Raw genomic sequence first — 14,103 nt, forward strand, 5'->3', positions numbered from 1 at the left:
ATTTATTAATTATTATACTTATTTGTATAAAAACCATAAATGTACATTGCTCACACCTGTATGTAAACATTAATTGTGATTATCCCAATTTTATGAATATGCTTTTATAGGGCATGCATACATTATTTTTTGTATCTACTTTCTATTATAACCATGTTTAAATCTGAACCAAGAAGACTTTGAATAAACAATACTAGGAGGGAACCAAGAAGACTTGAAGTAAATTGTTCAGTATTGGAGCTGCCTGCGGTGGCCATACCAGTTGAGGCAAACAAGAAGGTCACAATAATAATTAACAATTAAAGTTAAAAGCTGGGAAATTCAATGTCCATAAGGGCTTCAAAAGCTCCGACATGTTCCTGGAAATCTATAAGGCTACCCATATATATGTAGTACTGTTTGTATGACCAAGAAAGATCTGAAAAGATGTTAAGCTCCCACCTTAAGACTCTGAGCAGGCAGGAGGTGAAGGCTAAGGCTGAGATGCAGGCTGCCTGCCTCAGCTGAAAATGTGCTCTGAGGTGAACACAGAGCCCCTCAGCAAAGGCTGGGAGACTTACTGGGTAGAATAACTTAAGGAAGTCTCTAATAATTCTCTGACCATTATGCTAACTAAACAGTAGTCAACTTGACAATTATATAGGTTTAGTTCAGAAAAGTCACTAAACAAATAAATATTATCAACCACGACAACAACAAACAGTGACAAAAACCCTGGGGAGGAGGGCAGAATCTGGTTTCCAGAGTTTCTATATTATATTATTTTAAGAAGTTTGGTTTTCAGCAATAACAGCACCAACAACAACAAAACTATGAGCTGTTGGACTTACTAGACAAAGACTTTAAATGAGCAGTTTAGGTATGTTCAAAGAACTAAAGGAAACAGTGGCTATGGAAATAAAGAAAAGTATGTCTAAAGAACTAAAGGAATGATGCCTCACCAAATACAGAACATCATTAGAGAGACAAAAATTATAAAAATAAATGAAATAGAAATTATGAACTTGAATGTGTAATTATTAAAATAAAAAGTTCACTGGAGGGGCTCAACAGTACATGAGCTGGCAAAAGAAAGATCATCAAATAAAAAGATGGGTCAACTGAAATTATCCTGTTTGAGAAGCAGAAGGAAATAAGAATGGATAAAAATGAACGAAGCCTAAACAACCTTTAGGATACCATCAACTTTAACAAACACAGACAGTGAGAATCCCAGGAGAGGAGAGAGAGAAAGGGGCACAAAGACTATTTAGAAAAATAATGGATGAAGACTTCTAAAATTTGAGTAAAATCATATATCTATATATCCAAGAAGCTCAATTAACTCCAAGTACTAAAAAAGAAATCCCCATTTAGATATAGCATAATCAAATTCTCAAAAGACAAAGACAGAGAACCTTAATAGATACAAGACAGATGCAATTCATAAACTGGATATAAACAAAATTAAAAAGTTATGTGCTTCAAAGACATTACCAAGAAAGTGAAAGGTAAGTGCATAGAATGGGAGAAAATATGTGCAAATCCTGTATCTAATAAGGAACTTTTATTGAGAATATATAAAGAATTCTATAGTTCAACAATTAAAGCTGACTTAATTAAAAAAATGGGCAAAGGATTTGGGTAGACACTTCCAAAGAAGACATACGAATGATTAACAGACACATGAAAAGATGTGCATCATCATTATGAAATGATAATCAAAATTACAGTAAGACACCACTTCACGTCCCCTAAGAAAGCTATGATCAAAGAGTAACAATAACTGTTTCCAAGGACATGGAGAAACTGGAACTGTCGCACATTGCTGAGGGGAATGTAAAATGGGGCAGATGCTTTGCAGGACATTTCTGCAGTTCCTAAAAATGCTAGACAGACTTATTATATGACCCAGAAAAATGACTCCAAAGTATATATCCAAAAGAATTGAAAACAGGCACTCAATCAAATACTTGCATATGAATGTTTATAACACCATTATTCATAAGAGTCAAAAAGTGGAAATAACCCTAATGTCCATTAACTGATGAATTGATAAATAAAATGTAGTATATTCATACAATGAATACTATTCAGCCTTAAAAAGGAATGAAGTACTGACACATGCTACAACATGAATGAATTGTGAAAACATTATGCTAAATGAGAGAAGCCAAAAAAAAAGAAATGAATAAGCCAGTCACAAAGGGCCATGTAGTATATGATTCCATTTTTTATGACATGTCTAGAATAAATAAATCCATATAGATGTAAAGTAGATTAAGGTTTGCAAGGGGCTGGGGAGAGATGGTGAGTGACTAGTAACAAATATGGAGTTTATTTTGGGGGGCACTGATAAAATAATCTAAAATTAGATAGTGGTGATATTCATAATTTTGTAAATATACTAAAAACTACTGATTTTATACTTTAAAAGGGTGAAATTTATGGTTTGTGAATTATATTTTAATTTAAAAAAAAACATATCCTGTGGTGTCATAAAGACCTGAGGTTCAATTTTGATAGCTGAATATCTCTGCTAGCTGTGTAAACTAGTAATTCCTTTCTGGGTTTAGTTTCATGTTCCTGTTATAAAATAGGAATAATCATACTTAGTTATAGATTCCCCTGAAAATTAAGTGACATAACTATATTTTAAAAATCCAGCATATTTTTAAGCAGACACCAAATACTCCTATTATTAATTCTCTCATACCTTTATTTTTACTGAATTTTCAAACTACCAACTCAGTCTTATCTTACAATTTCTATGCCTATTCACTTCTCCCTTCATTATATGACATTACAGTGTCCTAAAAACTGCTCATTTGCCAAAAGATCTCTCTCTAGTCTGAAGAAGAGAACTAATGTTTTTTTTGTTATGAAGAGAACACATTTTAATATTTGAAAAGAAGAAAATTATGAAATAAGTTTTTATACAGAATTGTTGAACTTCAAAATTTCAAGCTATCTAACAGGTAATTTAGAACAACTTTTAGCAGATGGGTTCTTGTACCAAAATCTATCAGATGGTAGTAATATCATTTGCTGGAATAGTGTTTGAGAACATAACTCCTAGTGTTTGAGAACATAACTCTTCTAGAGAGGCCTAGCCCACTTTTTGGAAAAATGCAATGCAGATATTTCTTTACTAGAACAGGTTCTTATTCTCATTATATCTCTTAGGATACTTTGAAATGTTATTAAATATTTAATATATGTATATATTCGTGTAGCTGTTTTCCTTGGTTTAACACGTAAATTTCTGGGGGTGGAGACTGTAATTACCAAAACTGTTTTGAATTCAATCACAATCCGTGTCATGTTTATACGTGTCTTTAATGCACACAATTAGATCATGATGGAAAAATGTGAAAACATGGATGCCCCTGTATATTTGGGAACATGGAAAATCACAGAAGGTGCAAAAGGGGGGAAATTGTGAATTTTTGCAAAAAACACCTAGTTACAAAAATGTCTAGCTAGCTACTGCTTAACATATATTAAAATGATTTGGAAATGTTTTGTCATTAAAAAGTTACTATTTAAAAGTTATAGGCTATACTATTAAATTTATTAAGGTATTTAAAAACTGTATATCCATACTAATATTATAATTTCATGAAAATAGATAAGATATTATAGTAATATTAGAATATTTGAGATATATGAATTATTTTTATAGGTGAAAGTTTAGTTGACCATATTTATAAAGCCCTATGTTTAGAATAAAAATGTTGAAAAATCTGAACTGTAGTTTTCCAAAATGCTATTTCTTTTGTCAATCAACAGTCAGTAAGTGTTCATTCTAATTCTATTAACAACTCTTGGGCCTAGCTTAGTGGACTGAGCACCGGCCTGTGATACAAAGGGTCATTGGTTTGATTCCCAGTCAGGGCACATGCCTGGGCTGTGGGCCAGGTCCCCAATGGGGGCACATGAGAGGCAACCACACATTATTTCTCCCTCCCTTCCATCTCGAAAATAAGTAAACAAAATCTTAAAAAAATAACTCTTAGTCTTTCTCTATTTTTATAATTCTTTCTTTGCTTCTGTAATTCTCTCAGTATATAACAAGTTGACATAAAAACAGATACTGCAATTGCAGAGGAAAAAAGTGAAACTTGTTACTTGAAGGGATATGTCAAAACAATCTTCCTAACTGTATAACCAAAAAGACACAAAGATTTTCTGAAATACTGGCATGAATAAAATCATATATTAGAAAATAGCTTCATCAAAAGGACCTATGCAATATTATTGGAAGCAATAATGATACTAGAGTGTACTAATTTTAATATACATCTTTTAGAGGTTGTAAATCAAATACATACCAGATCTGTTTTTGGAGTATCTGGATACTCAGAGAAATAAGGTGTTGAACCTCTGACTCCACTGTTATCAGACGCTGGCTTGGGAGGCTGAGCATGCTGTCTGTAAGTAGCACTTTTAGGAGTCCAACAAAACAGGTTGATTGATTCTCGCACACAGCGTTCGATGTCAATTTCTAGATTGAAAATTGGAAGATATATAGAATTTGGATTGCTGTGTTTATGAAAAAAGCACAATCTTTCCTAACTGCATATATTCACACATGGCTATGATAACTAATTAGAAAAAATTTCAGCAAAAAAATAGTATAGATATTAATTAACATGTTTATGACTGAGATAGTAAAGGTATTTTGTATTATTATGCACATATATACTCACATACACTTACATATTTAAATACACATACATATCTATATTTTAGTATTATCAACATACATACATACATACCTATATGCATATATTTGCATATTTCAGAAAGTAATTATTTAAACATCATGGATATAACACAGTTCCCATTTAAGAATCTGCCTCATTTATTCTGATAATGTTTTCACTTTTTCAAAGTAAAATAGTGGTTGGGGTAGGAGGCAAGGCTGGAATTTGGGGGTGGCTGGGAAAAGATTCAGAAGCTGATTCATCATGACTTCTAGTATAATGTACTAAAAGTTTAATTTCCATCTATCAAAGAAGATATAAAGTAATGAGGAAAAAATTTATTGAGATCTCAATTCAGTATTTCTTTTTAAAAAATAATATGTTGAGTGAAGTGCAGAAAGGTTTAGGTGAAAAAGATAAACTTGATTAAATAAAACATTTTCATAGAATATTTCCTTTCCTTTTCCAGATTCAAAATTTAAGCATCTTTGAAACAGGTAATATATATAGGAATGTTGTTCCAATTTCAAATTTTGGTTGGGTGTTATGATGGCACTGTAGTGCTTTAGGAGGTCATTATTCTTGATGAAGAGTAAGCCAGTCCTGTATGGGGAAAGTGTAAAGATCATGGAAAGGCAGTGGAAGTTCAGTCAGTAAATTGATTAGGATGAAAAAGGTTAGCATGGACTAGCTTTGCCCTTTCTATATTCCTAACATTAGTAAATGACTGATATTCTCAATTCCTCTGAAAAAGTACAAGTGTTAAGTGTTAGCTTAGAGAGACAGTGTAGAAAAACATACTGCATGTTTTAAATTTCAAAGAGATGTTCCTAACTTCCCTTTTTGAAATGAGAAGCTTATATATAAAGGGGAAAAAGAAATAGTCATTTAAGTCGACTCTCTGGGTGGTGCAGGAGTCATGTATTTAGTGCTGTCTGCTTTCTGTAAGGTGGAAAATCCTTGCATAAAAGAAGGGAAGCACACACTTAATGAGCATCTATTATGTGCCAGACAATGTATACTTCCTCTTAGTTTATTTAATTCTTACAATGATTCTTGTAGGCAAGTATTACAATCCTCCCCATTTCTGTTGAAGATGAAGAGACTACGACATAAGAAAGCTCAGTGATTTAATATGTTAAGTGTTATAAGTAGAAAATGTCTGAAGTTATTGAAGGGTTATACATCTTTTATTTCCCAGTTCATCTAAATTTTGAGTATGGCCAGCAGGTCTGGAAAGGCCAGTTACTTAGTTAAGCATTTCCTTATCTGCTATTTGTGAGGTTTGCCAGCTTCACAGTTGGTTACTTCCATGGCTAAACAAAGAGGTGGTATTTCACCACCCCATATGCTCACAGGAGTGTCCAACTGCAGCAGCTCAGGATGACTATGAATACGGTCCAACACAAAATCATAAATTTGCTTAGAATATAATGAGATGTGTTTTGTGGTTACATGTCACAATGCATTTATTGTCTGGCTCAAGACAATTCTTCTTCCAGTGTGTCCTAGAGACGCCAAAAGGTTGGACAGCGTTGGCTCACTATTCCTAACATACTATCTTTAAAAAAAGCACAGTTTAACATGTTTTCAGACATGGGTCTATTTATTTGAGCAATGGCCAATACAGTGAAACATATTTTTTAAAAAGCTCTATTATCTATTTCATATTCCACAGAAAGAACACAGACATCAATAGAAGAAAAATCTAAGTTTGAGACCGATTTCCCTATTCCATTTAAGAAGAGATATGCTTACTTCATTTTAGAAAATTTCAAATTAATATGGGTAAGATAAAAGTTTCCAGCTAAAGAGAAAAAACTGTCATCTTAAAAAAGTCAACCCATTTAACACTGTTTAATCTCCAAAAAAACAAACAGAATTTCAGGTGACAGATTTTGTATCTGCAGTGCCCCAATCAGTTGGACACATCTGGCACTTAGTAAATGCTTGAAGTCAAGTCAGTGTCCCGACCAGAGGTCGTAGCTCAGTCCTCAAACCACTGGCAAAGGACATTTGCACCTGCCTGCGAACCCCCCTCATAATACCACAAAAGATTTACAGTGAATTTTGAGAATTTACTGGCACTCACCCCAATTCCACCCTGATTATTAGTACTGGCAGATACCCCATTCTCCACTCACTTACCCCACATCACCTCTCTCTCAGAATCTTTCTGAAGCACTTTATCATAACCAAAATATTATGCGAAAGTACTTTGTAAACTGTACATTAAATATACAATTATTCTTAAAAATTACTTATCCTACAGCACTACTGTTTTCTATCTTTCATTGTAATTTTGATACAATGCATTGTGAATAAAGCATTTACCCTGGATTATGGTTTCCCAGGTATAATTCCAAAGTCCTTGAAGTACTTTGTGACGCTGATAGAAATAATGTCTCTAAATCTGTTTCTTTATCCTCATCCATTTCCAACCTATCTCTCAAAAATAGTGAGCTATTTTCAAAATGATAAAAATGTCATATTTCCTTTGAATGAGAATAGGTGAAAAAGGCACCTCTCCTGAAGCCCTTTGCTCTCGTTTTAATGGCTATGAATTGTTTCCTAGATTCAGTGAACAGTTCCTGTCTACCTCTCTCTGCCACATCTAATTCCCTTTGGATCTCCTCTGTGTTTGAATTCTAACTTTGTTGGGATATTATTGTTTCTTCATTCACCCCATAATTTTGGTGGAACACATTTTCCAGTAACTTCTAAGAAGGAGTGCATAGAAGGCAAATTATTTTGGAATCTTCCAATCTTTTTTAATACATTTATTTAGCCCCTGGCTGATAATTGGACTATCCATAGTATTGTAGGGTTGAATGTGAGTTATGAAATACAGTGCTCCATTACTGTCTTCTGAGAAGTCTGATACAATTCTGATTTGAGGTTATTTGTATGTGATTTTCCCCTTTTCTGTATACTTTTAAGATCCTTGGTGCTCTGATATTTCATGATACACATACATGTGTACAAGTTCATTGTCATAGGCATTTAATGGCCCTTTTTGTAATTCTTCAGGGGCAGAAAAGGTTGTGTGATGTCTGTGATAATTTATTTCTGGCTGTTCTCTTCCCTCTTGTTCTACTACAAGAAACTTGAATATACTGAATTGAATTTCTAATAACTTTGCCTTTCCATTTTACTTTCCATGTGTATTTTTGTCCTATTCTCTGAGAGACTTCCTAATCTTTATCATTCACTCTTTCATTATAAAGGCCATTGAATTCCCACATCATTTTTAATACTCAATAAATCATTTTTTGTTCTTTGCTATATAAAAATTCTAATTTTTTCATAGCTGTAATATCTTCTCATAATTATGTTTCTGAGGATACTTCTTATTCAGTTTGTGCTGGTCTAAGTCTTTTAGTGGAAGTCTTTCCTTACAAGTTTGGTGATCTATATTTAAAAGAACATTAAAAATCATAATTAAAGTTTTATGTATGTGGGTGGGGCTTGGTGACTGGTGGATTCACTACAGGGAAAACTGGGGATGTGATGATTTGTTGGGGAACAACCTAAAAAAGGTATTTTCCTTCTAGGGATATTCCATCACTCCAGGGAATAATTCCTGACCTATCTAAATGAATCCTTGCCAGCATCCTAGGAATTGACCATGGATGGACCTGGGGTTTGAAACTATTCATCCCTCACTTCTGCTCTATGCTGTGCTCTTGACTCTAGGTCTCAAGACTCTCTGATTCTATTATTTGAAAGAATACCCTGCCAAATTTACTATTGCCTCTGATCATGTTTTTGTAAAATTTGCAAAAGTAAAGATATCTAAGCCATAATCAGTGAAGACTGTTGTCTTTATTTATAACAATTTTTCCTCCATTATACTTCTTATACTGGGCAACATTACAATGGCTGTGGACACTTTGACATATAAGAATACGCTAAGTTAGGTGTTGGGGTCTGCCCTGCCTGGTCTCAGGAAGCTATAACGCCCCATGGCTAAGGCTGAGTAAGAGACCTCCAGAGCAGGAGCCACTAAGGAGACAAAACTTATTTCCCTGGCATGAACGCTGCCTGTTCTGTGCCTGGCCTCCAATACTTGATCAGTTAGCCAATGATGGGTAAGATTTCCCACGGAGGGAATCATCTAAGACAGGCATGATCACGTAGAGGCCTCAGGGAAGGACTTGGGGGGCTGTGGAAATGAAGGGGTGATCGACATCAACCCCTGCCCCCTCAGCTTTGTCAAAGCCTGAGTCCTTTTTCTTAGCTGTGAGAAATCCAAGTCTCCCGGCTGCCTTTGTCTCCTCTGCCCAACTCAGGCCTGCAGAAATAACAGGGGCAGTGCATTCCAGACTAGAGTCAGCAGACCCCCAGAGTAATCAGGCCTGGGACATAGAATATGAAAAATCCTGTGAGATCTGCTTGCTGGAGGATGCTCTTGAATTAGAATATGAAGGCATGGGCAGGAAACGAAACTAGCCTTTTAGGTCCTATAGTCTTTTTAAGTGATAAAACCCCAAACTCTGTCCAGAATCCCAGCGAGAGATCTACCAGCACCTTTGAAAGCTATCTATTCCTTTTGATCTTCCTTGCCAGACTATAATCCACAAACTGTGTCTGTATTTTTAATAAAAGCCTGCTCAGGCAGTGACTCAGGGCGCTCTGCACTAGAGAGAGTGGCTGTTTTGTCCCTATTTCTCCACAGGACTCGGTTGTCCCTGTGTATGTTTTTCTTGTGTTTCGACGAGCCATCCGCAGCGTTCCGAGGTCACTGCAGGCTGGTGGCCGAGTCAGTTAGGGATGTATTTCATTTGATTTCATGTGATATATCTCTATGAGTTCTAGTCACTTTGGGGCTTTGAAAAAGATTTTCTGCTTGATCAAACTCTAGCCAGGCTTCTCTATGCTCTTTCTTGACTATACCTCAACCTTAGCCTATAAAAGTTTGAATAAAACACTAACATTGTGTAATAATTCCCAGACATATCCCTAGGATGACCTTAGTCCCCTCTTAAAGTGCCTGCCTGAGAAAAATCAAGGCTGCCAAAAGAGCTTCATGTTTTCCCAGCCAACACCTGAAGACAGGGTCCCTGTCTCCTGGTCTCTGTGGGAAGGTGGAAACCTAACTTCAATCAGTACTAGTTAGCAAGCCCAGGTGAGTTTCCCATGGACCAATGTCTGCCTTCACACTTTTGTAATTTTTCACTTCCCTGAATCTTCTGAGCCCCTAATCTCCTCCCTCCCCACTCCTTCATTCTCCCTTTAAAATGTCCTGTCACCTTCGTACAAATTGAAGTTGAGTTCAATTTGTGGTGAACTTCTCCTTATTGCAACAGTATATTACTGACTAAAACATATAACTGGTATCTCGCTTTATCTATGACAGTATTGTAAAGTTATTGCCAGCTCTAGGAAAGACGTCCTGGAATACTTCCACCACCTTCTATACCAAAGCAGAGGTTGTAATGCATTAGGAATGTGTTCCAGCACCACAAGTCTATGGGTAGGAGAAACATAGTTGTCATATGCACAGCCAAAAATCAAACTGGGAATTCGCTCAAACATTAAACATGTAAAACTGCAAGCAGAGAATTTGGTTCTCAGTGATGCCTGATCAAAAGAGAAATACTTTCCTTCTGGAAGGATACTTGATAATGTTATAAGTACACCATTAACTTAAAAAAAACTTTTTTGATAAGACTTTCACTAAGTACCATTTCTGTGGTAATAGGAAACAAACCTGTAGCATTATAAAAAATAGAGACCATACCTGCATTGTCATGTTTTATGCATTCCTGTAATCAATAAAAAAATAAACAAATTTCAACTAAACCTGCCAGTGGAGAGACTGATTATCTATTTTCTCTATAACAATAACAATATAGCATAATTATTGTTATAAGAAGAGGTGATCAATGAGTATGAAACAAAAAAGAAAAAATATAGATGTTATTTAATAAATAAAATTATTATTATTTTTCTGCTTTGTAATTTGTTCTGATCTCTGCTTATTCTAAATATTTTTTAACAACTTAATTTTGTATTGTAATTGATGTCATCTCCTTGAAAAGGCTTGCCTCTCCACATTGCATAAGTTTCAGGCCACACACTCTGGATCTGCTCCTATCTTTAAGTCTTCTTCAGTGTTAAAGGAGTGGACCCTTGGCTAGCAGGGTGAGACAAAGATCTGTAGGTGTGGGAGAAATGAAACTATTCCTTATGCAGACATTCAATTGATTCTTCTCTAGTTTTCTGTCTAATCGTCCATTCATTTTCAATTCCTAAGACTCTGGTGCTTTGCATCAAGAACTGGCTTGCTTGTTGCTTCTTCCTCCTTTGAAAGTAGGTTTCAGTTTTCTTTGCTTAAGTGAGTTACTACTGATATAGTTGTCTTCTATGTTCCAAATACTTGCTGATATTTCTTGCCCACTTGTGCTCTTCATACATTCTCGTTGTAAATTATATATTTTTTCATTCTCTTACTGTCAATTCAGTGATATTTCAGAGATAAACATATATGCACAATTTGTCATTGTTAACTAGAAAAATTTCAGACTTTAAAGATTCTAGTTCAAAAGGGTTCGGAATAAAATTAGATAATGGGCGTGGAAGGCTTGAAGCCTCACCCCCTTGTTGCTCAGAAAGCAGTATGATAAAAATGACATACTGTAAACAGCATTAGCCTGGGAGGCAGAATGATTTGGGCTTGAATTTCAATTCAATTACTTACTAGTTGTATACCTTTGGCAAATTCATATTTCTGCTTTTCTTTTCTCAATCATAAAATAGGGTTGATACTACCTAATTCCTGGGAGTGTTATGAAGTAGAAATAAGACACACAGTAGGAACCCAAGGTTTTATAGATAAACTTATAGATATATAAAACACATGAACAATTTTAGCATTTCAATTAAATTTTTTTTTCAAAAAGGCATAAGACCTTAGATCCCAATTACTCTGCCTTCTTGTTTTAACCACCCTTCGAATACAGGTTAATTTTCTATTTTGAACTCGGTAGATGTCTCCTTTGAAAGAGATAGTTTTTTTAGAAACTATTCTTTTCTACTTTCCCCCAAAACAAGGACTTGTAATGTTATTCAACAATAAAAAGAAATGAACTATAAAACTCTGAGCAGACATGAAGAAAAAGTCTGAAAAGGACTAGCCATCAGAAAGATCAAATTAAAGCCACAATGAGATACCACTTCACACCAGGCAGAATGGCCATCATAAACAAATCAACAAACAACAAGTGCTGGTGAGGATGTGGTGAGAAAGGAACCCTAGTACATTATTAGTGGGGATACAGACTGGTGCAGCGTCTGTGGGAAACAGTTTGGAATATCCTCAAAAAGCAAAAAATAGAACTACCTTTTGATTCAGCAATTCCACTGCTGGGATTATACCCTAAAAATCCTGAAACATTAATTCAAAAGAACCCTGATGTTCATCAATCCTGAAACACTGACTCAAAATAACCCCAATGCACCCCAATATTCATAGCAACACAATTTACAATAGCAAGTGCTGGAAGCAACCTAAATACCCATCAGTAAATGAGTGGATCAAAAAACTGTGGTACATTTACACGATGGAATACTGCACAGCAGAAAGAAGGAACTCCTACCATTCTCAACAGCATGAATGAAACTAGAGAGCATTATGCTAAGTGAAAAAAGCCAGGTGGTGAAAGGCAAATGCCATATGATCTTACCTATAAGTGGAACCTAATCAACAAAACAAACAGGCAAGCAAAATATAACCAGAGACATTGAAATAAAAAACAAACTGATAGTAACCAGAGAGGAGGGGGGTTATGGGGGAATGAAGGAGAAGGGTCGTTAAGGATCATGTGTAAAGGACCCATGGACAAAGCCAAAGGAGGGTAGGATTGAGGACTGGAGGTGGGGGTGGGTAGAGTGGGGAGAGTGGTGGGGGGAAAATGGAGATAATTGTACTTGAACAACAATAGAAAGAAAATTTACTTAATATAGTTGTGCTATGTATATAAAATAAAAAATTTAAAAATCTTTGTAAACTCTAAAAGTGATTCAAACTTGTTATAACTGGAGATTATCTACAATGTCCAAATTTTCTACTCACAATCTAGCTTTTGAAATGAAGCTTAATACATGAGATTTAGTAATGTACAAACTTAGGTTTAGGTCTAAACAATATTTCTTCATGCCACTGTGTCCATAAAAGCTACCCTATTGTTAATTTAATTGAACTAAAATTAAAATTACTATATTCAAGGAATGCTATTAAGTGCTGAGGGGTCATAAAGATGAACAGTTGCTGAGAGGGGTTGAAGTTTGGTCCAGTAAGAGAGTTCCCAGTAATCACCTCAGTTATTCAGCTAAAGACCTCAACATGATACATTCTTGGATTAAGTAAAAAATTAAAAGAGACTAAAACCAAATTAACGTAAAAGGACCCACCAGTTAATTTAATTATCTAGCAGAACAAAACTCAACACTCTTTATAAAATGATAAAACCCATACACCTTACAATGTATCTTTATCAATATTCACTATGTAATAAACAATGGCTAGATATACAAAGCAGAAAATTGCAACCTACAATGAAGACAAATAGAAGTTAATAGAAATAGACCCACAAGATAATCCAGAATTGGAAACAGCAGATAGGACTTTAAAATAGCTACTATAAATATGTTTAAGTATTTAAAGGAAAATACAGTCAAAGTGAATGGAGGAATGCAAACCATAAAAAAGAACCAAATTGAAATACTAGAACAGAAAAGCATATTATTTGAAGTAGCTATTTACTAAAAGGATTTAAAAGCCAAGATAGACAAAGAGGACTACACTGGAACACAACCTGCTAAAAGATCACAAATACAAATGAAACACAAATATATGGGAGGAAATAAAGAGCACTAATTATTGAAAAGTATAATGGTAAATACAAGAGATTATCTTTTTGCTTCTCTTAGTGTGTTTAAAAGACAATTAGCCAAAATAACAGCATTACACTGTGGAATTTATTACAAATGTAGACATAAAATATATAGCAACAATGTTACAATAAGTGGAAGGTAAATGAGATTACTCTTTTGCAAAGTTCTTCCAGTTTCTATAAAATTGTCCAATATTGACTCTATTTAAACTATGCTAAATTAAGAATGCAGGTAATAGTCCCTAGAGCAATAAACAAAATAATTCAGAGGTAAAACTAAAAGTCAAAAATGGTATTAAGATGATATGTTAAAAACATTTAACCCAAGGAAGTCAGAAAAGGAAGAAGAAAAACACAGAGAAGATAGGACAACTAGAAATATTCCTATGAATAATCATATTAAAGGTAAATGAAGTGAAGTCTATGAAAATGGAGTGTTATCAGATTGGATAGACAAAACAGGAAATATCTATATGCCTAAATTAACTATATGTCTAGACAACTACATTCTGAAGGTG

The 14,103-nt window shown here is 34.7% G+C and overlaps 1 protein-coding gene across 3 annotated transcripts in view; it reads right to left on the minus strand.

Annotated features, from left to right (window-relative positions):
- Positions 1-14,103, minus strand: part of TBCK (TBC1 domain containing kinase) — a 186,693-nt gene that overhangs the window by 57,903 nt on the left and 114,687 nt on the right. For all 3 annotated transcript variants that reach the window (XM_045820116.1, XM_045820113.1, XM_045820115.1), the window contains exon 23: positions 4,314-4,486. In XM_045820116.1, coding sequence (XP_045676072.1) covers positions 4,314-4,486 — 173 coding nt within the window. The remainder of the gene's footprint in view (positions 1-4,313; positions 4,487-14,103) is intronic.

Source organism: Phyllostomus hastatus, unplaced genomic scaffold (genome assembly GCF_019186645.2).
Source record: "Phyllostomus hastatus isolate PE091 unplaced genomic scaffold, TTU_PhHast_1.1 phas_scaffold_39, whole genome shotgun sequence".
NCBI classification, from domain to species: domain Eukaryota; kingdom Metazoa; phylum Chordata; class Mammalia; order Chiroptera; family Phyllostomidae; genus Phyllostomus; species Phyllostomus hastatus.